At 44.6% G+C, this 12,909-nt stretch overlaps 1 protein-coding gene across 3 annotated transcripts in view; it reads right to left on the reverse strand.

Moving 5' to 3' along the window:
- Positions 1 to 12,909, reverse strand: part of ATP8A2 (ATPase phospholipid transporting 8A2) — a 2,139,258-nt gene that overhangs the window by 1,582,071 nt on the left and 544,278 nt on the right. For all 3 annotated transcript variants that reach the window (XR_014967690.1, XM_085621612.1, XM_085621613.1), the window contains exon 3: positions 11,976 to 12,075. Coding sequence is in view for 2 of the 3 variants with exons in the window: in XM_085621612.1 (XP_085477738.1) it covers positions 11,976 to 12,075 (100 nt within the window). In the remaining variant the exon portion in view is untranslated. The remainder of the gene's footprint in view (positions 1 to 11,975; positions 12,076 to 12,909) is intronic.

The raw sequence follows: 12,909 nt of genomic DNA on the forward strand, positions 1-12,909 counted from the left end.
CGTTGCTGTGGGGCTGGTGCCCGAATCACGTTGTGGCCAGGGAGTGAATAATTGGTTATGCCTCCTGCTTAGGCCCTGAAGCCGGCAGACTGGGCCCCTTGCCTGCGAGGACCAGGGACACTAATGCTGCCTGCTTGAGAGGACTGCGATGGTGAGCGAGGCATGGGGCCTGGAGGCAGGGAGCCTCTAGGCAGTCTGAGGGAAGGGGCCCTGGCGTAAACTGGTGAGTGGCCCTGAGCGGGCAGGTCATAATCGGCGTGGTGCCCTCCCTGGTTTGATCATTGTGGGACGGCTTTGAGCTGAACCAGATGAGAAGGGAAGGTGGGACTGTCAGGCCTAACTCTGGGAACTGGCTGAGGCTTTTGGTGGGCACTGCACATTCTCCTCTGTAGCAGTTTCTGATATTGCCAACATTTAACGCAACTGGCCTGCACACAATGCGCCTACTTCGACGTTGGATACCTTGGATGCCTGGCCTTATCCACTTGTGCATGAGACTCCTGAACACACTGCTGCTGAATGCGGTGTGGCCTGGTCTGCTTGTGCTCCCCAGTTGTCCCATCTGTAGTCCATGGTCACGTCCATAACCACCTGGCTAGCCATATCTTGATACCTGCTCTGCCTCCCCTTCTAACCAAACATTCTTCACCAACTGCTCCACTATTGTGATCCGAGCATGGGGAGTACAGACAGCCAGCCAGCTACCTAAATTGCACTTTGAACCCCAAAAGGGATCAAGAGTATATGTGGCAGAAGGTAACACTTTGGATACCTCGGGTTCATTGCAGGATGCCAGGGATCGTGAAGACTAAATGAAATCGCTCCTTAGAGCCATACAAGAAAGACTGTTCTTGATAGATACTAAAATGGATACCCTAAATGCTTGAATGGACACTGATGTACAAGTTGGAGAGGCATGACAATAGGCTAGCAGACTTTGTACAGCGCACCTCCACTGCCGAGGATGATTTAACATTAAAGTGAGAAATGATACAAAATATGGAGGAAATTCTCAGAATCATTGCAGTAAAAAAGGAGGATTTAGAAGTGTAGTCCCGGTGCAACAATATATGAATATTAGGGTTGACTGAGTCTACCAATGCGGGGAGAATGGTGGACTACTTTGAACACATGTTGCTGACATTGTTCAGAGAAGAGGCATTCTCCTGTATGCTCACATCAGAAAGTGCCCATAGATCACTGGTGAGCAGACTTGAAGAGGTTGATCCGGGGAGGGTAATCACAACTGTATGCTTCAAGATAGCCCCTCAAAATAGAATGGCTGTGGCCAACCATATAAAGGAGATGATGATTGATCGTGCTTTGTTAGATATTTGGAGAAATAGGCACCCACTAACCAAACCAGGTACATACGATTCCACTGTAAACTGAGTCTGGTCCAGATTAGACTACGGGCTGATATCAAGAATGTGGGTCCCTGTGTTTGGAAAGTCACTCTGGGTCTGTACACTCCCTGACCATGGAACCGTGTTGTTAACTCTAGAGTTGCCCAGTGTGTTGCAATCAGGCTTTGGCCTGAGATTGAACCCTGAGAACTTATTAGACACAGTCTTTACAAAGGAACTAAGGACAGAAACATCTGACTTTTTCTAGCTCAATGTGGTCACTGCAGATACTAGGGTCTACCATTTGTGAGGCCATCAAGGTCACTATCCAGGGAAAATGCATAGTGAAATGTGATGGGGTTTTGAAAACACTTAGGTCTCACCTGTCATGCCTGGAGGCTGACATCAAGACACTGGTACAAGCATTAGCACAGGGCACCGATAACCTGGCTCTTAAACGGATGAAGGAAAATCTTGCTAAATTTAATGAACTAGCAGAAAGGGAATGTAATTACCTTGGCAAACATGCAAGAAGAATGGCGTATGGAAGAGAGAGTGGGCTGGCATGTCCATAGCAGGAGCAGACAACACTGGGAGACTATGTGTGCAATGAAAATTGAGGACCCCCAAGAGAAGCCACTTTCAAGACACAGATCAGATTATGTCTGTATTCTCAACTACTTTCAGAAATTATACTCCACTACTGGACAGCAGCCCTCTTCTTACATTCAGACATACTTGGAAGATACTGTGCTGGGCTGGTTAAGCGATGGTCACCACCTCTTTCTGGAATAGCCGTTTACTGTAGATGAGATAGTGGGAGTACAGGGCAAGCTGCCCACTAGTACAGCACCTGTTTCCAATTGACTGCCAGTTACGCTAGTAACCCTACTCCGCAGGCTTCACTCCAGTACCGTAGTCACAATAAGTTATGGCAGTAATGGGGAAAAACTCTTCCAATTATTTCTACGGAGTGAGTCAGGCAAGGATGTATCCTAGCCCCCTTCCTGTTTTTAGTTTATACAAAAGGGCTGGATGCTTTCTTATTAAGTAAGAGATTTGATTTTCCCAAAACAGGCAATAAACCTGTCCCACTTTTATCTTATTCAGATGACACGGTTTTATTAGCTAGGACAGCTACGAGTTTGCAGAAATCTCTTGATGCTTTTACCGATTTTATGACCTCTCTTGATTTAAAAGTAAACTTTATCAAATCCTACACAATGGTATGTGGGCCTAAAACCACTAAAACCAAAACCTTTATTGTGCAGGATAAGAAAATAAAAAAGGTCAGTAATTTCTCATACCTGGGCAATCTTTAACAATCAGTTGACATGAGAACCACTTTTAACTTTAAAGAGTGCAGCAGACAAGTAGGGCGATGGTTGCACTATGCCGTTTTGCTTGTAAATTGGGGCATAAGCCTGTGAAGGAATGAATTACCCTTTATAGAGCCAAAGTCTTTCTATTGCCACATATGGAGCTGGGGTTTTTGGGCTACGCTAAAAGCCAACAGCTTGTAGTAATGGAAAACAAATGTATGAAGAGATTACTGATGCTCCCGAAAAGTGCACCTACCCTATTCTGCCATATGGAACTTGGTTCAGAATTTATAAAAGACCGCATAGGCAGTGCCCCTTTGCTTCTATGGGCCAAGATATGGACCTCAGATGATTTAACGTTTTCAGATGATGTTATCAAAGACTGCCTAAAATCAGACAATGTTTTAAAGATTCCATGTTTTCAATATTTAAGGAGGAAATACCATGAGATTGGTATGGAATTATTTTTGAAAACCCTGAAGTAATTCCCCTGAACGCCAAAAGTATTATCAAGGAGGTGCACGGTTCCAGGGACAATAGGCTTATCAGTCACCAACATGGCGATACGGGAGACCCCACTTGCTCCCTGCCCCTGAACAATTTTATCTACCATTCTCTATTAAGTCCCAGTTCCGATTTTATTTAACCAGATTTCGTTAATGCACTGTGCACTTTTTGCTGGCATTTCCTCGCCAAGGAGGGTGGTCAAACAAAATTATGCCATGCCCATGTGACAATGCCTCCACTCAAAGTACTATGCACTTTGTACTATTTTGCACATTGTATAAATCAGAGAGAACTAGATTTCTGCTACCATAATTAAGGGATGTTCGCCCATGTTCGTATATTGATGTTTTTAACTTTTTACTGTCACTGGCTGCTGCTGAAATCTGTACTGCAGTAGCTAATTATATATGAGGTTCATTGCAATCAAAGTGTTAATGAGTAAAGTCTGTATAGAAACTACTAGAGTTACAGTCAGTTGTTTACATTGTTCTTCTGTAAAAGCTTGAATGAATGAATGAAAGGAAACTTATAAACGCGCTACTTAGCCCGAAGGCATCAAGGCGCCTAACCAAAAACAATTCAATAGTAAGGCAGATCATATCTAAGCATAGGCCTTGGCGAAAAGCCATGTCTTAAGGGCCTTCCTAAAAGCCAGCGCCGAGGGAAGAGATCTTATCTCCAAGGGCAAGGAGTTCCACTGCCTGGGAGCAAGAGTTGAAAAGGCTCTACCTCCCCACTTAGCTTTACGTATCCTGGGCACTAGAAGCAAGAGCTTATTTGACGACCGGAGAGTTCTAGGGGGTGTGTAGGGGACCAGCAGATCCCTCACGCCACCGGACCGTTTAGTTGCCAGGGCTCTGTAAATCAGAGTCAGGGACTTGAAGGATATCCTGGCCTCAATTGGGAGCCAGTGTAAGGTCTTTCTTGCCGTATGAGCTGAAGCCCGTTTGGGCAGGTCCAAGACCAGTCTAGCGGCAGCATTCTGCACCATTTGAAGACGGGTCACCAGGCCACTATTGATGCCTTAATAAAGAGCATTACAATAGTCAAGTCTGGAACCTATCAGTGCCAGGACAATTTGTTTCCTGGCCTGGAAAGACAAATAGTGCCTGATCCTCCGTAGGATGTTAATAAGGCCCCAACAGGTGGAGATGGTCCTCTTTACCTGTTGATCCATCCTCAAAAGGGGATCGATCAAAACACCTAGATTTTTAGCCAGAGTCGTCGGTATGGGGCACACCCCCATAGTGGAAGGCCACCAATCAGCCGACCAAAGATCCTCCTTTCCCCCGAACACCAGAATCTCTGTCTTTTCCCCATTGAGTTTCAATGAATTACAAACCATCCATTGAGCGACTGCCTTCATGCAGTTTTTAAAATTGGAGGCAGCCAGGATAGTAGGTTGGGTAAAAGACAGCAGAATCTGTGTATCGTCAGCATAAGAAATTACCTCCATCCCGAAAGATCTAATAAGCCTGGCCAGTGGGGTAACATAGATGTTAAAAAGGGTCGGACTTAATGCCGACCCCTGAGGGACCCCACAAAGCACAGGAAGGGATGGAGACAAGAACTCCCCCAGCTTTACTCTCTGTTCCCTCTGATTCAGGAAGGATACCAGCAGACTAAGTGCCGTACCCTTGATCCCTATCTCTCTCAGCCTTGATGTTAGTACTGAGGGAGACAGGGTATCAAAGGCAGCCGAGAGATCCAAAAGGATGAGGAGAGTGGTCAGTCCCTTATCAACCCTGGTGCGAATGGTGTCAAGCACGATGGTAAGGGCAGATTCGGTACTGTGTTCTCTCCTAAAACCGTGCTGCGAATGGTCCAACCTATCATGGGCTTCCAAAAAGTCAACAAGATGCTTATTTAGGTGGATTTCCAGCATCTTGGCAGGAGCTGGGAGCAACGAGATGGGGCGAAAGTTTTTAAGCACACCTGGGTCAAGAGTGGATTTTTTTAAAAGAGGCTTGACCACCGCTTTCTTCCACTGAGGGGGGAAGGTCCCTTCCTTCATTGCCCCATTCATCACACCCAATAAGGGTGGAAGAAGACAGTCTTTGCACTGTTTAAAAAGTTTAAGGGGGCAGGGATCTAAGGGGGAACCCGACCTAACCTTAGCCAGGAGGACTTCAAGATCCAGTAGGGAGAGAGATGGAAAACTGGACAGACTTCCAGAGGACACCTCCTCAGATAAAGATGACAAGGAACAATCTGTGGAAATGGATAGAGTCACCCTTTGTAGCTCCAATGCTGAATGAATATCCACAATCTTGGTGTTAAAAAATTGTGCAATATCATTACACAACTGTTGTGAGCTTACCACAGGATCTGGCATCTTTAATGAGATGAGTGTGTCCACGATTTTGAAGAGATCTTTGGGAGAGGAAAGTGAGGCGGTAAGAGAGGTGAAATATTCTTGTTTGGTTTTTATTACCTCCTTCTTATAAGTCCTCAAGAGAGTTTTATGTCTGTCCCTCTCACACGAGTACCCACTAGACCGCCAACGACGTTCCTGTCTCCGTAATCCCTGCCTAAGCAGTCTTAGTGATTCAGAGAACCAGGGGGCCGAGGGAGTTCTTCTGGCAGAATAGCACAAGGTGGCCGGTGCAAGTTCGTCAAGGGCAATTGTGACACCGTTCTCCAACCTCTCCACTGCTGATGTTACATCCTCCCCAGGGGTAATCAATAGCCCTGCAAGTTTGGGAGCGAGTAAATTATTAGTTAGCTTTTTTAAATTACGTCTTCGTTCAAACTTACTAGGCTTATTACCCCTATTGCTGGGCAAGGAGGTCGTGAAGATCAAGGGAATCGCATAATGGTCGGACCATGAGAGGGGAAAAGGCAGTTCAGTGACCAACCGAGTGTCGTTAGAGAAAACCCCATCGAGCGTATGGCCAGCCGAATGGGTGGGTCCTCTGACTAACTGTGTCAGCCCACACCCAGAAAAAGTATCCAGAAGAGATTGGGTTTCGGACGAGTCCACCTTCTCTAAATGAAAATTTACATCCCCCAAAACAGTGAGATGGTCACAGCCAAAGTATGGCTCTAGGGTCTTGAGCATTTGACTGCAGAAATCTGTTTTGATCGCTGGGGGTCTGTAAATGAGGAGGCCCTTAAACGGTACTCCATATGCACCATTAATAGAAAATTGGAGAGCCTGAAAGGACTCCTGAAAATCGTCTAAGGGAGTGATGTGGCAGGACAAATGGTCCCTGTAAAGAATGCCAATCCCTCCCCCCATCCGGCCCACTCTATCCATTCTCACTAGAGTATAGCCATCTGGGACTGCCTCCACAAGATCGGGACCTGAGGAATCCTTTGCCCAGGTTTCAGTTATGAAGACCCAGTCCGGGACTCTGGACAATACGAAATCCTTAAAAGCTAGGTTATTTTTGATCAAGGACCTCGCATTTAAGAGGAAACCCGTGTTGCTCCTCACCCTAGAATCGAATTTGGGCCTCTGAGCAACAGCTGATGGAGACAATCCCAGGACAGGAGAGCCGAAACAGAGACAGGTGGGAGATGTCAGAAATCCCTCAGGTGCATACCCATGATGGCAAGGGAGTATGGACGGTTTTAAAACGGTGAAGTCCTGCCTCGTATATACTAACCTCGGTTTCTCCCGTGCGATGTCATCTACCCTTGCGCCATCCAACCCGTCCTTAGCGCGGACGGGCGCAGACGGGCGCAGACGGGCGCAGACGGGCGCAGACGGGCGCAGACGGGCGCAGACGGGCGCAGACGGGCGCAGACGGGCTGGACTCTGGCGTGAGTACGGCGAACACGCTGCGCGATCACGCTGCGCGTCAGCATGGCGAGGATATATAGGGCTCTAATCGGGGACCACCTGCGAGCTGGAGCGCTGCGATGCAAAGGTGACTACCAGCCTTCCCTATCCAAAATGGCGCCTAAAAAAAACACAATTCCGGGCGCCTAACGCGCTGGGGATAACCCGCTTAAGCAGCGGTGAGGAGCCAATTTAACGTGCGAGAAAGAGGGGAAATAAAATCAGGGGAGAACTGCGCTAAATAAACATAAAACAAATGGATAACAGGTAATTTTAAAAATATTGCTTAATATGATCTAGTGCAGCTTACAAAGTGTTTCCTTTTAACTCTTATGATTTTTGTATGCATTGTATTTTAAACTTTTCAATCGATATATCTTTATGGTTCTCTGAGCCAAAATAAAGTTATTCTTGATTTGACTGCCAGCTACATTTTACAAGCACTATGCAGATATACCAGGCCCACATCTTATAGCAGTCATTGTGGAAGCAAAGCAGCGGTGAGTCCGTACAACCATCCATGTGAGAGCACTTTCAAATCCAGAGAAACCTTCCCACCGGTGTGATTCATACCGCTAACTGTCCCTAATAAATTGTGATGTTGACGTGTTAGCCAAACTGATCACAAATAGGTTGATGCTTCTGCTCCCTAATCTAGTGAGACTGGATCAGTCGGATTTTATCTCCAGGTGCTCCATGGCCCATAACTTGCGCACCTTGTTTGCCCTCTTACATGACATCAATCCAGACCTTAGGGCAGTAGCTGGCTTTTTTAGATGCCTCCAAGACAGTCGACTCCATTGAATAGGAATATTTATTAACAATCTTAAGCAGGAAAGGCATGCCCACCACTTCATAGACTGGATCTGCCTGCTTCCCATGCTACCAACTGCTAAAGTCTGCATTTATGGAGCCCTCTCCAATTCCTTTTTGTATTGCGTGGTGCAAGCCAGGGGACCCCGCTCTCCCCATCCTTTTTGCATTGGCAATAACATATCCTAATCTCATTATATGCAGATAATACAACTCTGCATGTCTGAGATCCAAGAGTATGTCTTAATGCTATCATGTGGGAGGACCTCATCAGATATGGATCTCTTTGCGGAGCCTTTATAAACCTAACTAAGTTGTAGATGGTCCTCCGAATGAACAACGTAAAATGATTCACTCCAGAGTTTTCCCTCACATGTTGTGTTCTCTCTCTTAAGTATTGGGCATTTGGATTTAAGACCAAATAGTGCGTTAGATCTCACTTTTCCTTTCACTTGCCAGATGCATAAGTCTTATTAAGGTGATAATTCTCCCTGAACTACTCCATTTGTTTAGGAATCTACCTCTGCCCCGAAATAACTATTTTATCACTACCCACAAAGCTCAGTTAATCAGGTTGACATGGGTGGGTGGCTAAGCAACCCAGAATTAGTGGCAGACCCTCACACTCCCTTTTCACCATGGTGGGTTTGAAAAGCCACACCTCAAACTTTATGACTTGTGGGCATAGGGGGCATCTAAAGGCATTGGCCATCACCGTACCTCCACCACCTGGTGTTTGAAATAGACAGCATGGTTCCCATTCCACCATCTTCTCTAATTGGTAAAGGTGTCTGTTGATCCACACAAGATGTTGCTATGGCTGAATGCACAATTAGAATGTGGGATAAACTGGGCAGGAAAGGGGGGCCCCGTTTGCATTTACTCCCTCAAACCAACCTCACATACCACCCCCGTATCCTATTACGCATGAAGCCTCAGCTATAACACGGCTACGCACCAGAGGACTGCCAACATAGGGAGATCTGTATACAACTGGTTCTTTTCTCACGCTCGAGGAGTATAGGCGAGAAGGTCCCTGCACTCCTATGAGATATTTTTATACTATTGGCTACGCATCAGCAGTAGGCTTACTATCCCAGAGTTACCAGAGGAGACGACCCCCTTCCAAACGCTAGAGACACTGCTCAATGCCATGACTACTAAGCACCTGATAACTAAACTTTACTGTGTGGCCCAAGAGGAAGTGTGTGTACAGACCCAGCTAGCATAGGCTTCTTCCGAGGTGGAACTAGGCGAGAAATTCCAGATCAACAATGGAAGATTTGCTCTACCCTCTAAGCCAACAGGCATGGTGTCCTTGACTAGCAAGCTGCGAATTATTTATTACAAATTTCTGCAGCCGCCTATTACACGCTCACTGCCCTGTATAAGCTTACCCTCAGGGAAGATTCTAGTTGCACTGGATATGGTACGCCAGATGCCATTTTTTACTTTTAGTACGGCTATGTAGGGGAGAACAACAATATTGGACGAAGGTCACGAAATCCTTGTCAACTATGGTAAACTGCGACCTGCAGATAGAACCTGTCACTAACCTGCTGGGCTGGATAAAAGACCTTACGTCTCCACATAAGAAATGTATTGCAATCACCCTGCTGCTGGCCAAGAGAAAGGTGGTCTGTAGGTGGGAAAGGAGCAGAGCCTCCAAAATCATACAATGGATGAGTGATTTAATATACTACAAGGAACAGTTGGAACTGCATGCCAACCTCTTCCCATTGCCTCCCGGCCAAAAACATTTGGAGCCCGCTCAAAGCGTACCTGCTACTGCAAGCAGTGGCTCTACCACCACAACCACGATGGCGGGCAGCGGCCGGAAACGCATGCGTCAGATTCTCCGGTGCACAACCCTCACCATTCAAGACTTGTTTACTGAATCTGTCAGAACAGACTATGTAAGATGGCTTGCCCAATGCTATGCTGACCAGACCGACTCCTAAAGGTTCTCTTGCAATAAAAAGGACATGTTCAGCAACAACTTATGTCACTAAAATGTACAAAAGGGAAGATCCTTCCCAATGTCACTTCAATGCGCATTACCGTTGTGTTTCGGTGTCTATTCCCTCTGTATTACAAACTGCCCTGTCTAGAGAAGATGATGTATACAGTTTATTGGTTTTTACCGTACAGGTTTAAATATGATAACATCGGGAGAAAAAAAAAAACGTGTGGGACATCTGATACCAATGTCTAGCACACCTGTGAATGTATGAAACCGAATTATCTTCGGTAAATTGAGTATTTATTCAGTTTCACAGAGCACGCAGACCTCATTAGCATACTACAGGTTCAGATTATGGATCGTATAATGGGATTCTGAATTCAATTTCATGTAATGTTCTAATATACGACATCAAAGTCAGCTTTTCATCTCCCTGCATTTTATAGTGGGATTCTGAATTACATTTCATGAAATGTTCTAATATGTGATATTAAAGTCAGCTTTTTATCTGCCTGACTCCCACCAGACATTTGCCTGCATACTCCAAAAATATCTCGTATTTCGAGAAGTAACATTACACATATTTATAGTTTAAGAACCCGAGTTTACACCATTCATTTGGAATGACCATGTATGTTTTTCTCCACAGCACTGTAAGAGATGGCTGAGGCATCCTAGGGTTAAATCCAATGAGTCTGCCCTTACTTGTTAACAGTTTCTCCGCAGCAGACCTGCAAATGTTTCGAGAAGCCAAGAGCTTGCTGGGGTATCTCAAGATGCACATGAGTAAACACTGATTGCATATGATCATTTTGGAGATTATCTCGAAATAAATGTATACACCACAGAGCAAATATCTGAGACTTTGTCAATCTCTAAAATTTGCGACCAGTGATGCTATTGAAATTGGCTCATAATGTTTTCAGAACAACTTTAGGTCATTTAACCTTTCTACCATACGGAACAGCCTTTGAATAGCTACATTAACAGAACCGATGCCAACTCCTCCATTAGACAAAGAATAAGAATACAAGTCCTGGTACTAGAGATGCCAGAGCCGGTCTGATTAGAGGTTTATCTCTGAGAGTCTGGCTGAGTTTATTAAGTCAATGCATTAGTGCCAGTGCAGTCTTAAGGAGCATATAGGATGTTGCTAGTATGCAGCAGTAACTCCTAGCAGATATCCACAAGTGTGCCAGGCAGTAGACCCGACCCATCACTGGCCCTAGTGCCTTTTCCGGTTATGGTGAGCATGACAATTTCCTTTGCAGCATTAGTTCCCCAGGGGCCTATCCTCAATTATACCAAACTTCCTACCCCTTATTGTCCGTCTTCCTCATAGCACTGGCACATGCCATACCCCGTTTTTGGTTTTTTGCGTGTTTCACCCAACACGCCCCCTTTCTGCCATACTTCAAGGAAAAGACTGTTATATCTTCCAAGTGACAGATGAGCTGCTGCACAGAACCAGAATCCGTTCCTAACACGGTCTAGTGACACATTTACAAAAAGCGATGAAAACTGTTTGGCAATGAACTTTAATTAAGGGTTTAGTTTAATGACTTTTAAATCAAACATGTTCCCATTTCCTTTATATCAGTTGATGTCTTTAATGTTAATCAATGCAGCTATCCTTCCACCCGAAAAGACAGGCGACGTAGGCCTCCACCCAACCCTCAATTCCTTGCTTGCATTGCTGACCAATACGTTTCCAATACAATGTGAGGGAGGAATTTGAGACAAATTGTTTTAGACTGGTTTACCCTTCCTTAAAGGAAATATAACCCACCAGTAAATATACTGCTATTTTTAAAATTAGACTTGAGGGTCTAACTGTTAATAATGTCAGGGCCAGCACCATCATCTAAAATTTCTTCTCGACCACAGGCCGAAGGTTGGACATAAAGAAGCCTATATTTACAATTCCTTTCTGTTGACACAAAGCAATTCTTTTCTTCCTGACCTTAAATAGACCGTGACTTCTACCTTCAATCAAAAACTGACCTGCTAGTGTGATGTGTCTGCCGAAGGATGGGCCTGGAAAGCATGTGTGTCAAAAAAAAGTCCTGCAAGGGTTGGATCAAACATGCCTCTGGGTCATTATTCATGCAGTTTAATATTTAGGCTGTGACTCTGTTGGCTTTTGCATTTTCATTCATCATAAATTCAAAGGGTCCCAAGAGAGTTCCACATGTAACATATAATACTCGTGGCTAGTAGCGGTTTGATACCCTTACCTGTAATAAGGCAATGAAGAGGAAGAAAGCATTGGCCGCTTTTCGGATCTGCTCATACAGGAATCGAGGTAGGAATGTTACAACACTGTACTTGGCTGTGCTGTGGGGCAAAACAAGTTGTTTTATACTATGTGTTTACAAGCAGCTGAGTACAAAGACAGTATATTTTACACAAACATACTGAGGAAATTCAGGAAAACAAGGTTCGCTCCCCACTGAATCCCACAAATGACGAAATTGATTAGCAAATCGAAAACACTACACTACTGACGTATAGGGGCCATCCGGTGAATTATGTCACAGTAGATCTCAAAACCCTAAATGGCATAATCAAACAAATGAACGTTTTAGAATACCTATTGTTGCTGTGTGTTAGAAATGCAGAACTGGGCAAAAAAACATTTTTTTTTTGTTTCACTGGATGCCCCTATATAACAAGAGGGGGGAATACATAAGTACTGGAGTAGTTTTGCTCTATTTTTCACATATCACAAAAATACAAAACCATTATTTTGTGCTACTCATCGATTACAAATTCTGAATGAAAAATTGAATTTGTTGCTACGTGATTGGTGCAAAATGCAATTTTCTCTGTGGCCCTGCCTCTTGTTGAAAATGTTTCCAAGGTCATATTAGGTAGTGGCTCTTAAGGTCGCACTTTCAACATATAAAGTGTGCTGAAAGTTAAACAAAATTGTCGATTCCTTGTAGTTTCATTCACAGTTGTATCACAGCACGGTGAGGAGGTTCCATGTTATTTATTCAGATCCATTATTTTCCCCATTCTTTTCGTGGGGGGATTTAGAATGGAGTAATTAATTTCAAATTCCTATACATTGAGTTTGTTTTGCAAATATATTGCATTAATTTATAATTTCGCTTCAATGCGACAGTGTCTTAATTGTTTTTAATTTTTCATTTTTTCCAATAGGTG

This window comes from Triturus cristatus, chromosome 8 (assembly GCF_964204655.1).
Source record: "Triturus cristatus chromosome 8, aTriCri1.1, whole genome shotgun sequence".
In the NCBI taxonomy this organism is placed as follows: Eukaryota; Metazoa; Chordata; class Amphibia; order Caudata; family Salamandridae; genus Triturus; species Triturus cristatus.